This window comes from Scardinius erythrophthalmus (genome assembly GCF_964197995.2).
Source record: "Scardinius erythrophthalmus genome assembly, chromosome: 7".
Taxonomy (NCBI): domain Eukaryota; kingdom Metazoa; phylum Chordata; class Actinopteri; order Cypriniformes; family Leuciscidae; genus Scardinius; species Scardinius erythrophthalmus.
The window spans coordinates 17,350,034-17,365,250 of record NC_138227.1 but is presented as its reverse complement, the minus strand read 5'-3'; the positions used below and the strand labels follow the sequence as shown (position 1 = coordinate 17,365,250).

At 36.6% G+C, this 15,217-nt stretch overlaps 1 protein-coding gene across 1 annotated transcript; it reads right to left on the bottom strand.

The window, feature by feature from the left end:
* Positions 1 to 361: 361 nt before the first annotated feature.
* Positions 362 to 3,062, bottom strand: LOC308693468 (uncharacterized protein). Its single transcript, XM_081370374.1, has 8 exons — positions 2,932 to 3,062; positions 2,451 to 2,771; positions 2,314 to 2,355; positions 1,751 to 2,059; positions 1,530 to 1,662; positions 1,396 to 1,439; positions 703 to 815; positions 362 to 612 (listed from the first exon to the last, which is right to left on the bottom strand). Exons 1-8 carry the CDS (start codon positions 2,975 to 2,977, stop codon positions 472 to 474), a joined length of 1,149 nt encoding a protein of 382 aa, XP_081226500.1. The 5' UTR covers positions 2,978 to 3,062; the 3' UTR covers positions 362 to 471.
* Positions 3,063 to 15,217: the final 12,155 nt, after the last annotated feature.

The following is a 15,217-nucleotide window of genomic DNA, read 5'->3' as shown; positions in this document are numbered from 1 at the left end:
AACATCTCGTTATTACGAGTAAAAGATGTCGTTTTAACGACATAACATCTCATTACGAGAAAAGTTTTCGTTAAAACGACATAACATCTCATTATTACGAGAAAATATGACGTTAAAACGACATTAGATCTCATTATTACGAGAAAATGTCGTTTTAGCGACATAACATCTCGTTATTACGACATATGTCGTTTTAACGACATAACATCTCGTATTACGACATAATTGAGTGGAAAAATAATATGTATGTGGCAGCAATGCGTCACCGTACAAAACAAATGTAATACAATAATAATTTCCTTCAAGAATATAAAAGCATGCTTTGAAATGCATGAAACACAAATAAGTTTACACAAGCATTCAAAGTTTAATGGTTTTTAATTGCAGTTAACAACAATTGTGAAGACAGCTATTCAAGATTTTCACATTTTGTCTTTTTTTATTTATTAGAGATACAGTGTTTTGAAGTAACTAACTAAGAGCCTCAGAGGAGTAGGTAATTACAGCATATTCAGACGTTGTGCTTAATTTTCTAGTGACCTCTTTAGAGTGGATGTGCAGTCTGTCAGCTGAAGCATGCAGTAATCCTGCTCTGGCCTCATCTCTCCATCTCTGCAAAACACATTCACACTGTCACTCATCAGGTCCCATGCACCATGCAATTATACATAATTGTATTTATTTATAATATATTTTTTTCACCGGTCTTTGGTTTTTTGAAGTCTGGGTAAAGGTGTCAGATAGATCCGGATTGCTGGATCCCCTCACAGAGATCACAATATCAGCGTAAGGGACTTCATGATCACTCTGGCTGTCTGGGAATAAAATAAGAAGTTAACTCTTGAATCATACTGCCATTCAGACTTTCTCCAGATAAGTGTAAGTTTTGGGTTGGTAAGATTTTGTTATGTTTATGAAAGAAGTCACTTCTGCTCACCAAGGCTGCATTTATTCGAACAAAAATAAAGTGATATTGTGAAATATTATTACAATTTAAAACAACTGTTTTCTATTTGAATATATTTAAAAATGTAATTTATTCATGTGATTGAAAGATTCAGCATCATTACTCCAGTCTTCAGTCTCACATGATCCTTCAGAAATTATTCGAATATGATGATTTGGTGCCCAAGAAACATTCTTTATTCTTATCAATGTTGAATACAGTTGTTAAACTGATTTTTCAAGATTCTTTGATGAATTGAAAATCAGAAAAGCATTTATTTTTGTCTTTCTTTACTGTAACTTTTGATCATTTTAATGCATCCTTGCTGAATAAAAGTATTCATTTATAAAGCTTATATAAAACTTAAAACAGTAGTGTTGTGTATGTATGTGTGTACATTTTATATGTATATTTTATTTTTATATTAATGTTTATAAATTGAGAGAGACCTTGAGCAATTGGCCTCATCACCACAGCATTTCTAGATGGATCCCTGCAAGAGACCAGATACTGCTGGTGAAAGAGATTTGATATGTTTTGCTACTTCGTAATGATTATTTTTACATATGCAATTGTGCATTACCTTTCATGGACTATGTTAGTGGAATCCATTATCTTACACCCTCTTCTGTAGCACAGATACACCAGATGGGCCGTCAGGACGACCACTGCAGACACTGCAAAAGCTGCGAAGACCTTGGCCCAGGTGAATCCATCTGTATGGCAAAATGCTGACTTGATGGACTGTATTGTATGTGAATCTGAAAATGTGTTGATATATTTTTGGAAGTGTAAAACACTTACCTAATGTGTTAACCTCTATATCCACAGTGAAAGCCTGGTGTGTGCAAGTCCCTTTAGATTGGCACCTGTATCGTCCACTATCCTCTCCTTTGATTTCACTCCACTGGATTACACTGTCATTTTTTGGGGTCAGAGGGAGGGTACTGTTTTCTCTGACCCACTGGACCTCACAGTGTTTGATGTCAATGGCAACACAGTGAAGTATGAGTGAGGCTCCTGCCATCACTTCGATAGTGGAAAAGGATGTAAGTACTTCATCTGACTCTGCCTGACCCCTATACGACTTTACTCTCAAAGATGGACCTAGATCTAGACCAGAAAGACAAAGATGACGATATTTAAAATCCTTGTCCTTGTGGGGAAATTGTTTCGTCCCCATGAGGAAAACAACTCATACTAAGTGATGTTTTTTGAAAATCTAAAAATCCAGAAAGTTGGGTAGGGGATAGATTATACAGTTTTTACAGTCTAAAAATCATTATGTCTATGGAAGGACACAAAAATAATATAAACCAATAGTCTTAAAAATAGCACAGGAAGTAGAACTATCCTTACAGACTCACCAGCTAGTCCTTTAGGAGGTGTTACTTGTTCTTTGGATTCATCTATATGAAGCATAAATGCACATAAAGTGAGAAAAGGCCTGGGATGTATTCATTCATGTTATTCATCATAAACGATAAACTCAAACGCATCTTACCGATAACTTGCAGCGTTACCAGAAGCTCTGTTTTCGAAGGAATGCCCGGTTTGTCACTCTCTTCAGAAAAGCAAGAATAGTTATATTGCGTTTGCTCCATAATTAGCTGAGCTGTGTATATGCTCACAGTGCACACGTCTCCTAATTTGAATGTGTTATGATCCCAGTGGCAATTGCTACATACTGGAGTTCCTTCCCATTTCCATTTACCATGAGTGAATCCACTGGAACAGTTGTAGGTACAATTTAAAGTAAACGGTTCGTGGAGTCTTGCATTCTTAATTTCACGCTGGATTTCAGAACTCGTACTTCTTACAGCATCTGTGAAGAGCCATAAAGTTAACAGCAACTAGAAATTACACTTATATTAGTATTTAAGTTAATATATAAGAATTTAAGGAAATATCTGATTTTACACATTAGATATAGATAATTTAATCATTATCATAAAAATAATATATAGCATTTCCAGTGACATTACCTTGGAATCCTAACTGTAAAAGCAGCATCACAGGAATCAGAAACATGTTTTGGCATTCATTCAAGATACTTGTTCATATCTTGCATGTGCTTGCATCTGCATGCGTAAATGATCATTCGTATATAGCATATGTGAAAACAAAGGGAAGTTCCTCCCCATAGGTTGGGCTTAATTTACTGCCTCCGAAAATGTGGTTAACTGAGGTGTTGCTACATCATGATGCATGGCAAGATGTCATTGGTCTTTTGCAGCTTGATTTGCATGCCACTGTGGTTTTGTTTGATCATTTAACAAAAAGATATGTACATTATTTATGTAATAGACATTATAAATAAGAAATTAAGGAATTTGGATGTCAATCAAATGGAGCTTTTAAATGGTTTTGAATCATGATGTTATTCTCAGATGTTGTTTTTACCTAATTAACATTTTCCATGGATCTAAACAATTTAAATGGAAATCGCGTGAATGATATTTAAAGAAGTTCACAGCCTGACTCTTGATAACATCCATGTTAATGAATCAAAGTGACTTTCTCAGCAGTTTGATTAATTTATCACCCGATTGCTGCTGTAAACTGGATCACATTCAAGCTTTGCAGTGGAAACTGGAGGTTAATACAGTTTGCAGCTGCAGAGGTTTGAAGCTCCATTTCAACGTAAAGGAACAGGAAACATTGTGCCTTCGCATTACCACAAAAACCTACAATCTATTTTAACATTTACAGCACTGGATGCTATTTTACATGTATATGTTCCTTTTTAAGGTGTTATAAAAAAAGAAATTAAAATGTGCATTGTAACAGTGGGTGGGTTAAGGTCAAGAAATGTTAAGGTCAAATTTAATTTCAAAATCAAAAGGAAAAACTTAATCAAAATTCCAAGAGTTAAAAAATTATAGTCTATTTTAGAGGGGTTTTTTATTGTTACATTCACTTTAAATTGTCAGTACCATAGTGTAAAAATGTTGCAAATGATCATTTCTTTTCATCCTTTCTTTTTAAATTCATTTTGGGGAGAATGTCTATTCAAATGTAACTGCATGTAGGCATAAAATATTTATTATCCTAACATTAAGAAATCGGAAGGTAAATAAGATCCTGTACAGTCCATGGTTTAAAAAACAGACTGATATTCTAGACAGTAAAGTTCACAGTTCTGCCCAATGAGTGTATCACTGGCTTCTGACTGGAATTGAGTTACATGGCTTGAATTTCACTTTCAATTATTGAGGTGTCCCTATTCACTGATAGACTTAAAGGGGCTATAGAGCGACTGAGGACAGAAGTCCGCTGCGATGTAACGGGGAGCTTAAAAATGATCGGCATGAACCGATATTTTATTTTATTTATCTTCTGCGTGACATGGAGTGGCTTCAGACAAAGATGGAATGTATTTGTATCAGGTAGGCATCATCAGCATGAGATGAAATTCATTACATACAGTACAGACTAGTGTGTAAAAGAAATGAAACGTGCTTACTGATTAAGCATTGATAAGCGTTAAGAGTGTGGATATATTGATAACTGATGCAGTTAGTAATTATTTTTTTAATATGCAGGAGCTGACATGAGGCCTGAGAGTTCAGATTGTTTAATCTGCTGTAATCAGACTCAAATATCATGTCCGGAGGAAACCTATTTTTCATCAGGGATCTGCCTTGAGTGTCCTGCAGGGCAGTTGTAAGTGTAATTTTCGTTTTATAGAAGAATTTGTGTAATTGCATCAAACCTTAAACGTTTTTTTTCTTTTTTCTTTTGTTTCTGGCATTTCAGCTGTCCTGGCAATGTGTCTGCACCCAGAAAATGCCCCACTGGCATGTTTAACCCTTATACTGGGAAAAGCAGTATCCAGGATTGCCAGGTATCCTATAATTTTATCTATTTTTTATTTATGCACTATATATACTCTACCTTATGGGGACAAATTGTCCCCACAAAGATGGCGATATTTAAAATCCTTGTCCTTGTGGGGAAATTGTTTCGTCCCCATGAGGAAAACAACTCATAATAAGTGATGTTTTTTGAAAATCTAAAAATCCCGAAAGTTGTCTGTGATGGGTAGGGGATAGATTATACAGTTTTTACAGTCTAAAAATCATTATGACTATGGAATGTCCCCATAAAACATGAAAACCCAGTGTTTGTGTGTATAATTGTTGGTGTCTTTTAAAGCCCTGTGTCCCAGGTTTGGTTAGCACAGAAGACCGTGTGGAATGCAAGCTTTGTCCGGCTGGTTTCTCCTGTGACAGTGCATCAGGCAACCTTACAGCATGTCTCTCAGGACAGTATTCTCCAGAGGGGCTCACCCAGTGCCTGCCATGCCCCTTTGGCTTTGTTTGCATAGAGGGCTTTCAAATGAAGGTGGGTACAAACTGTTGTGAATTACCATATCTGTAATCTTACATTTCATCTTTGTACCGTAAACCATTTTAATTTGTTTGTTTTACCATTTAGTGTGGCCCTGGAGAAGAGCCAAACTTTAACCAGACGGAGTGTGTTGACTGTGCTGAAGGCTACTACTCCACTCTGTGCAGTGCTCAATGTCACCTGTGTCCCACAGGTAAACATGGACTCCCATGTTTAATTCACATGCAATTGATGTCTTACTTGCACCTGCTAAAGCCAAAATAAACACGCACATCAATGTCACAACAGGCACACACACTTACAGACACATAATTCCTTGTATATCCCTTTAAAGTATATTCAATTTTCTCTTTAAGGAAGCCACTGTCCGTACAAAAAGATGTCCACGCCTCTTCCTTGTCCCGTGGGCCATTATTCATACATGCCGGGCCAGACTGAGTGTAAAAAATGCAATGGTTCCTCAGCCTACAGGAGTACAGTGACTCCGGTCTGGTCAAGGGGACAGTCTCATCTTGGTCAGAGGTCAAGACAGCTTATCTCCTGTCCTCCTGGGACACACAGAGACGGAGAAAGATCAGACTGTGTTGTGTGTCCTGTAGGTGAGGCAGTATTTCAGGTTGGGCTGCATGCTTTTCACATTCAATACCACAATTTTGAGTGTTTATGTTTTGTTTTGCAGGACATTACTGTGTTGCAAATATTGCGATACAGTGTCCAGCAGGAACTTATGGACCAAAGGAGGGGCTACAGAGAGAGAGGGACTGTGCAATCTGTCCTGCAGGTACTAATATTGTCCTACAGCTTAACTTATTTTTAGTGATCTCAGTTTTCATTTTACCTGAGGATCTATTTGCTAATGTGATAATTAAACAATATAACATTTCATGAATGTACCTTTAAGGTGAGCTCACATTTAACCTTCTGCGACGAAAACTCACGAGTGCAATAGTGATGCTAATCAGAATCTGTGCAATAAGGAATTTCGCATGTTTTTTTTGCAACAGGTTTTTCACGTGAAATCTCTGCGTTGATGTGGCTTCTATGTGAGCAATGCTTCATACCTCACCACACGACTGACAATAGACAATGGACTTTTTTTCCCAGCGAAATTTCACTAATGTGAACATTATTTAATCTGTTTTTGCTCCACCAGCTAAAGTAGTTCCAAAGTCAACATGTCAGTTACATGTCCCTGTGCTGTTTCGTTGCTGAATTAAGTGATTCTGAGTGTTTTTAAGAATTGGTTGGTTGAATTCAATGACTCGCTCATAAAGACAGTCACTTGTCGCCACCTTCTGGTGTAATGATGTAACTTGCAGAAAGAGACACTGTAAAATCCAACACTATCTCACGACCAATTCGTACGAATTCGTACGAATGATAAAAAGGTGGCTAATTCGTACGAATTCGTACGACCTCACTCGTACGAATTTGTATGATTTGTCTAAACCCACGTGATGGGTAGGTTTAGGGGCGGGGTCAGGGGTAGGTCATTCGTATATATTCATACGAATTGGGCAACTCGTAAAATATGTACGATTTTGCATAAATCGTACTAATTCGTACGAGTGAGGTTGTATGAATTCGTACGAATTAGCCACCTCGTAGAATTTGTATGTTTTCCCGTGAGATCAGGTTGTAAAATCCCCACCACTAACACACAGATTGACATTCTGTCTGGAACACGCAAACAGAAAAGTGGAGTGATACAAAGAGACAAACTCGAGGACCAGAACTAGATAATGAATAACTATAATGAATGATTGGAATATGCATGATAATAGCTGGAAATGTTTTGTTCTTCCCAGGATTTTATTGTTTGGAGGGCACCTCTCGGAGGCCGAGCTCTCAGTTTCTGTGCCCACAAGGCTATTACTGTGAGGAGGGCACGGGTGTGCCGCATGGGTCACCTTGCCCCGCTGGAACCGCAGGAGGACAACTGGGTCAGACAAGTAGGGCAGCTTGCAAGAGGTGTGCAGAGGGTCGCTACTGTCCCACAGGTTAGGGCATGAACCCATAACACACTTATAGATGATCACGTTTATACACTCGCATTTATTATACACGCACATTTATACATACACATACTATATGTTTTCTTCTGCTTTTTGTTGTCATTATATTATCGGTGATCTGTGTTTCCATAGAAATACTCTTTTTGTAGAAACAGCCTAATTACTTAAATGCTTTGAGTGCGTTTAGCAAAAATCATAGAACAATGTAACTTTTATTTTACTAAAGCCACAAGAACGACTGCTGTTGAACCGTTTCCTGCCCTCAGCTGTTTCCTGACTGAAAAGTGCTGTAGAGAGTGTGTGATGTGGGTCAGGAGTGCAGAGAATATGGAAAATTTGTTTGCAATTTTTTCCTCATATGCTAAAACACATCACCATTTCAGTTTAGTTTATTGTTGTACTAAACTTAGATTAATCTAAAAGGGATTGCATTTAAGTGCTGTTTGTATACAGTAACTGATCTCTAGTCATTATAATATATATACTGTATATAGTGTGTGTGTGTATACACAATGCATGTGTGTACATGTGTATATGAAGAGTTCAGATGCAAAAGCCTCTAAGTGCCATCTGAAAATTTCTTCTAGAATGATCATTTTTATCAAGCTCATATATTTAAGTTAAGTAATTTCACTTAAATGGCTATGAAAATTACCTATTAATTGCCATTTAAGTGAAATTACTGAACTTAAATATACAAGCTTGATAAAAATGATCATTCTAGAAGAAAATTTCAGATGGCACTTAGAGGCTTTTGCATCTGAACTCTTCATATATATATAAATATATATATATTAGGGCTGTCAAACGATTAATCGCGATTAATCGCATCCAAAATAAAAGTTTGTTTTTACATAATATATGTTTGTGTACGGTGTATAATTATTTTCTATGTATAAATACACACACACACACACGCATGTATATATTTAAGAAATATTTGCATGTATATACTGTGTATATATATTTATATTATATATAATTTATATTATATATAAATATTATATATATATAAATAACACATTTTTCTTAAATATATATGCATGTGTGTGTATTTATATATAGAAAATAATTATACTCCATACACACACATATATTATGTAAACACAAACTTTAAACCATCCTTGATTTTAGGTTCTGCAGGTCCAGGTTTGCTTTGTGCCCGTGGGAGGTACTGCCCAGCAGGTACACTCAGTGAGATCTTATGCCCACAAGGGACCTTCACCCCTCATCAGGGGGCGCTGAGTAAGATTTCTTTCTCAAAATCTTCAATCTTATTAAAGCACATACAATTAAATCTGCTGTTGGATTGATATTTGTCTCTATTTTCATCATAGGTGTAAAGGACTGTTTAAAGTGTCCACCGGGCTTCTATTGTCCAGAGGGAACAAGTGACCCTATGCCTTGTCAGCCAGGTACCTTTAACCCTCTGGAGGGGCAGGATGCTCTGGCAGACTGCAGGCCTTGCTACCCGGGCAAATCATGCACACAAGTTGCACTGAAGTTTCCTGATGTGGATTGTATGCCAGGGTTAGTGTCTTTCGTACTCGAGTCTCGAGAATAAAAAAACAAAAACAGTCTAAGCTTGTTTCTCAGACTTGTCAGGCCAGTCTGGTATGTTGTTTTTTTTATGTTTTGGGCAGGTACTTGATTTAAAGGGGTGGTATAATGTCCTTTTCACAAGATGTAAAATAAGTATTTGATGTCTCCAGAGTGTGTATGTGAAGTTTTAGCTCAAAATACCCCACAGATATTTTTAAATAGCAAGTTAAATTTTTTTTATTTTTTTGTGTCTGTTCCTTTAAATGCAAATGAGCTGCTGCTCCCGCACAGAGGGCGAAGCTTCAACAGCTTGCACTCACACAGACATGCACTGAAAATTTCAAAAACTTTTAGCCTTTTATGTTCAAATCGGATTCAGACAATGATGGAGAGACTCAAGAAGAAGTGACAACATGTAGAAAGCAACAGGACATTTCTGAATGTTTAGTTGATGAATTTATGTAGTTTATGTGTAGTTATCTTCTAGTCATTGATTAGCATATTCTGTCTTGATAATCTATGAATCGTGTTCAGGGGGCGGGGTTTATGTAAATTCTAGGGTTGGTGATGTCACTAACCCTGGAGAAATGTCGTGTAGTCCCTACCAGCCGTTTGTTATAGTCCTTAAAAGTGATTTCTTTAAAAGCAAATATCTCCCTTTGCTTTGAACTTTGAGAGTCGTAACATTGCAGATGTTGTTTATGCTCAAACAGCAACATTAGACACTAACTAAAGTTAAAAAAGTGAAATCATAATCAACCACCCCTTTAAAGGTCTGGTCAGGCTGGGATCTTTGGCTGATAAGAGCTGGTTGAAAGCTGTTCAGCAGGATTTGAACATTTTTATATCTTTTTTTCTGTCTCTGTGTGTGTTTTTTCAGGTTTGTGTGTCCACCAGGTTCTACTCGACCAAACGACCCATCCAGTGCTTGCCCTCCCGGTACCCTTAGTAACCGCACAGACCTCACTGACCTCTCCCAGTGCCAGCGGTGTCCTGCACGTTATGCCTGTCTTAGAGGTGCATTCAGAGCTGGATGTCATGTACTTTATACATTTACAAGTTTTATTTACCTTTAATTTTTAACTATTTAACAACTTTCGCCTTTACAGGCACGGGTGGTGTCCAGAGGCCTCCACTCTTTTGCTTTCCTGGGCATTACTGTCCTGCGGGCACTATGTTCCCCACTCAGCACAAGTGTCCCGCTGGTACCTGGAATGATCAAAGTGGACTGGAGTCGGAGAGCGAGTGCCGGCCATGCCCAAAAGGCTGGTACTGTTTAGCAGGAGTGGGTGGTCCATCCGGAAGATGCAACTCTGGGCACTACTGCCCTGAAGGTATTAAAGCTTTGTGAATATCTGAATGTTCTTCCACTTTGAAGAAAAACATTCATTTTAAGTTTGGCCTACAGGAACATCTGAACAGTGTCATATAAATGTATTTTATTCATTGCAAAGCCATTCAAATAAGTATTACCTTTGAAATTATTCAAATAGTCAGCCATTAAAATAATCAGTCACTTTTGGAGATATCTTATGGAATTTCTGAATAGACCGGATTTTTTTTTATGAGGTTTTTTTTTTTTTATGATATGCAGTTCATTTGAATTTTTGATGTGAGAGCGCCATGTAAAGTTAGAACTAGAAGGACAATAAAACATTTAGCTGAACTTTAACCAAAATATTTAAAATAATATTATTATTATTGTTATTACGTTATTACGTATGTATATAAAAGTACATGTACATTTATAATGAAGTTTTTCAAAATATGCTTTATATGTGCGTGTGTTCCCGAACTGTTAACTTTATAAGTTAAGCATTAAATACATAAAGCTCTAAAAACATTTCTTACCTATGAAAATGTTTTAAACAATATGAAATGCATGACAAAAATGTGTGTAAAGTATCACAAAAAATCAATTTGAATAATTCTGTTTATACATAACTCCCACTATCTCTAGATTTTAAATAAATTGTGGACAAGGACTTTTCAGCCTGGCCAAATGGCGTTCCCTTTAAAGGTGCAAAAACGACGTTTGGAATTCACCCATACTGTGTGTGTGTATCTCTACAGGTACATTATATGGCTCACAGCACCCATGCCCTCCAGGCACCTACAGCACAAAGATAGGTAATGGTGGAAAAGAGGACTGTCTGGTCTGTCCAGAAGGCTATTACTGTAAGGAGGGTACATCCAAACCCACTTCCTGTCCACCGTGAGTAACAGTCCCATTTGGCTGAAATAAAGCTGGGTAAGACTTCAGTGGATTTTACTTTCCCTGTGTGTCCAGGGCAACATTTCGTCAGATAAAAGGGGGACGGAGAGCAGAAGATTGTTCTGTGTGTCCTGCCGGCTACTTCTGTCCTCATCCGGCCACAGTCAGTCCAAAAGTTTGTGGAACAGGAAGTTATTCTGTAAGCCGGACAGCTCATTGTAATCTAATGCATGTTGTCTTGCTGTAACAAATAAATACATCATTTCATTTATCCATCTCCCTCTCTTCTGGTTCTCTGTCTTGCACTTTTTCCTTAGGATGAGGGATCAGAGGAGTGTCTTCCATGTTTGCCGGGTCACTACTGCAGCGATGAGACCACCAGTGAGGAAGCCATGCTCAGAGTAATGGTCTGCCCTCCGGGTTTCCTCTGCTCTCAAGGCATGGATCGAGAACCCCAGCGCTCAGCGGTATTCTGCCCAATCGGCTTTTACTGTCCCGGTGGAAGTGTTGTAAGTATCATTTCAAGGGTCAGAAACATTACAACCATCGTCGATCATCATGTCAGATGATAAATGGCACGAAACATAGCAATTATTTTCTTTTCTATTATTTACGTCCTAATCAGGATCCTTATCCGGTTCCGTGCCCCAAAGGGACCTACAGTCAACAGCCAGGTCTACGTGACCCTTCAGACTGCACAAGGTGTCCGGAGGGAAAATACTGCTACACAGAGAATTCCCAGGAAGATCCCATTATTGAACCAGTATGGCTTCCTTGTAGTTTTTGTATAAACCATTGAAACCTGTTTGTTGATTATTTAGTCTATTAAAGGGATAATTGCATGATGGTCTGGTTTCACAGACAGGGCTAAGATTAAACCAGGATTAGGCCTTAGTTAAATTAAGATATTTAAGTAGCTTTTATAAACTTGCTTTAGAGAATAACATTACTGGTGTGCATCTTCAGACAAACCTATGATTCTGTGTAAGTTTCTTTCAGTTAAGACAGCACAAACATTAATTTTAGTCTGGGACTAGGCTTAAGCCTGGGCATTTATGTAATTAATCTCACTTTATTAATGTCTTTGCTGTTGACTTTCGATGATCCAATTCAGCCATACTAATAAGCAAAAAATGACTTTAGTTAAACATTACATTTGTGTTTTTGTTTTTGTTTTGTTTTGTTTTTATTGTTGAAGTAAAAGTTTCGAACTTCCATCTGTGTCTTATTCTTCTGCAATCCAGAAGCAGCACAGCTGAAAGGTTTGTTTGAGCTGTACCCTCTACAGTACAGGCGTGAATTTCCATTTCCTTCAGCCTGAGGTTTATTCATTTCACTTTTGATGTGAAAGGTCCTTTACATTTGCCAAAAATATAACTTTCTTGTTTTGTTATTATAAAACAAACAAGCAAACCCAGCCCAGGTGAGAAAAAGTAACACAAAAGTAACATAACGGATTAATTTTCATGAAAAGTTACGACCGCAATTAGTTACTTTTTAGCAAGTAATACAATATAGTAATGCATTACATTTAAAGGTGACATATTATGCCCCTTTTCACACAATGTAATATAAATCTATGGTGTCCCCAGAATGTGTCTGTGAAATTTCAGCTCAAAATACCCCCCAAATCATTTATTATAGCTTGTCAAATTTGCCCCTTTTTGGGTGTGAGCAAAAACGTGCCGTTTTTGTGTGTGTCCCCTTTAAATGCAAATGAGCTGCTGCGCCCTGATAACAAATACAATAACAAAACACGCAAATAATCTCACTTCAAGAGGTTGCAACTTTTAGACGCACCTGGACGTTTCTGAATGGTTAGTGGATACATTTATGCAGTTGTTGTGGAGTTACATTGATTCATCTCATCGACTTGCATGAACCGTCATGTTTAACTTTTACACAAGTTGGCACTGTTCCCTGAATACAAAAGGAGTTATCTAGAAGAATGTCCAAGCTATGAAGGACTAAAAATGACAGAACGAAAAATAAATAAATAAATAAATAAAAGTAGAAATAAATAAATAAATGCAGAAATAATAGTAAAAATAAATACATTTTGGTAATATAAATGGCTATTTCTGTATTTTTACATGTATTTATTTATTTATTTATGCATTTCTATATGTATTTATTTATGTATTTATACATTTATTTATATATTTATGTATTTATATATTTATTTATTTATATATTTATATATGTATTTATTTATACATTTATTTATTCCTACATTTATTTATTTCTATATTTCCACATTTCTACATTTATTTATTTCTCTATTTCCACATTTCTACATTTATTTATTTCTGTATTTCCACATTTCTACATTTATTTTTCCCTGCGCTTGTATGCTAATTGACCAATGCTAAGCCACGCCCCCAAACGCGATGAGCCAATCACAGTACGCATAGCTAACCCAATACACTTGGACATTCTCTGCTTCCGCGTCCATTGCAATGCATTGCGGTCATCAGTTTTCATTCGTTTTTATGTTTTTTCTTGTCATTTTAGCTTTTAAACAGCGTGTGTGTGTGATTTTGGTTGGGTGACAGTTGTAGGTTACAGTTTGACAAGAGTTTACAGTTTGACAAAAGCACAATGTTGTGTTTTACACAAATATAAGTAGGCTAAACACTTTGCAGTTTTAATTATGTCCTGTATGAACAAAATGGAGTATGTTTTTTATGTTTCCACTGTTCATCGCGCCCCGGCGCCCGCTCTCTGACACACACACACACCACACGTGACATGAGCATGCAATCTTGACATCGCAGCCTGTTCTTCTGCGCTCCCACCAAACGCGAATAGAGCGTCAAATTCGCGCGTATCCGCGTCTAGTTCGACGCTTGAACATTTTGAATCCAAAGCGAATAGGACGCGCGTATAAAGCGAGCGTTTGAAGCGAAATAGCACCAAACTATAACGTTTACACTGTGAAGTGTGAACTGTAAATCTTTGTTCTGGAGCTGAAGCTTATCGACCTTCTCAACAATAAAATTATTAATATAACCCTCCAATGCATATTTAAGGCCCTTTTGGTGACATCGAGATGATATATAATCTTTCTGTCTCTAAAAAATCATCAATTGCCTCCTGTGAAATGTCTCCGACTGTGACAGCTGCCATAGCGCCTGTTACCGAATGTTGACAGAGTGAGTGGAGGGGGCGTGGTTAGCCATTGGTCAATTAGCATACATGCGCAGGGAAAAATAAATGTAGAAATGTGGAAATACAGAAATAAATGTAGAAATGTGGAAATACAGAAATAAATAAATGTAGAAATGTGGAAATACAGAAATAAATAAATGTAGAAATGTGGAAATACAGAAATAAATAAATGTAGGAATAAATAAATGTATAAATAAATACATATATAAATAAATAAATAAATAAATATATAAATACATAAATATATAAATAAATGTATAAATACATAAATAAATACATATAGAAATGCATAAATAAATAAATAAATACATGTAAAAATACAGAAATAGCCATTTATATTACCAAAATGTATTTATTTTTACTATTATTTCTGCATTTATTTATTTATTTCTACTTTTATTTATTTATTTATTTATTTTTCGTTCTGTCATTTTTAGTCCTTCATACAAGCTGCTATTTTTTGTGCATAAAATGTAACTGAATGTGACCATGGCTGTGTAGGGTTCCCATCCTCTTTCATTGTATGGAAAAAGAGTAGGATTTGTGTGAACTATCCCTTTAACATGTATATTATTTCTATCAGACAGGAAACTGTCCTGATGGATACTTCTGTCCTCTTGGTACTGGACATCCAAACTCTTTTCCATGTCAGTCGGGCTTCTTCAGGAATGACTCGTATGGCCATGGAGGAGAAGCTTGTGTGGAATGTCCTCCTGGTCACTACTGTCCTACTCTGGCCACACACTCTCCTACAGTCTGTCCACAGGTAAATGTAAAAGTTGGCATGCTATAACATTTTTACTTTACTGTCTAATAGATTTTTTTCTTCTGAAATAAATAAATAATGAATAAAAATAGACCAAAATAGACCAAAAGTGACAGTAAATACATTTATCATGTACAATAAATTATTAAAGGTGCTGCATGCAACTTTTTCACTCTACTAAAGCATAAAAATACCATAATATGTTTGCA

Coding starts and splice junctions, on each gene's coding strand:
- LOC308693468 (XM_081370374.1), bottom strand. CDS start 2,977: ATGTTTCTGATTCCTGTGATGCTGCTTTTACAGTTAGGATTCCAAG. Junction 2,772..2,931: donor TTTACAGTTAGGATTCCAAG/GTAATGTCACTG, acceptor GGCTCTTCACAG/ATGCTGTAAGAAGTACGAGT. Junction 613..702: donor CTTCAAAAAACCAAAGACCG/GTGAAAAAAATA, acceptor TGTGTTTTGCAG/AGATGGAGAGATGAGGCCAG.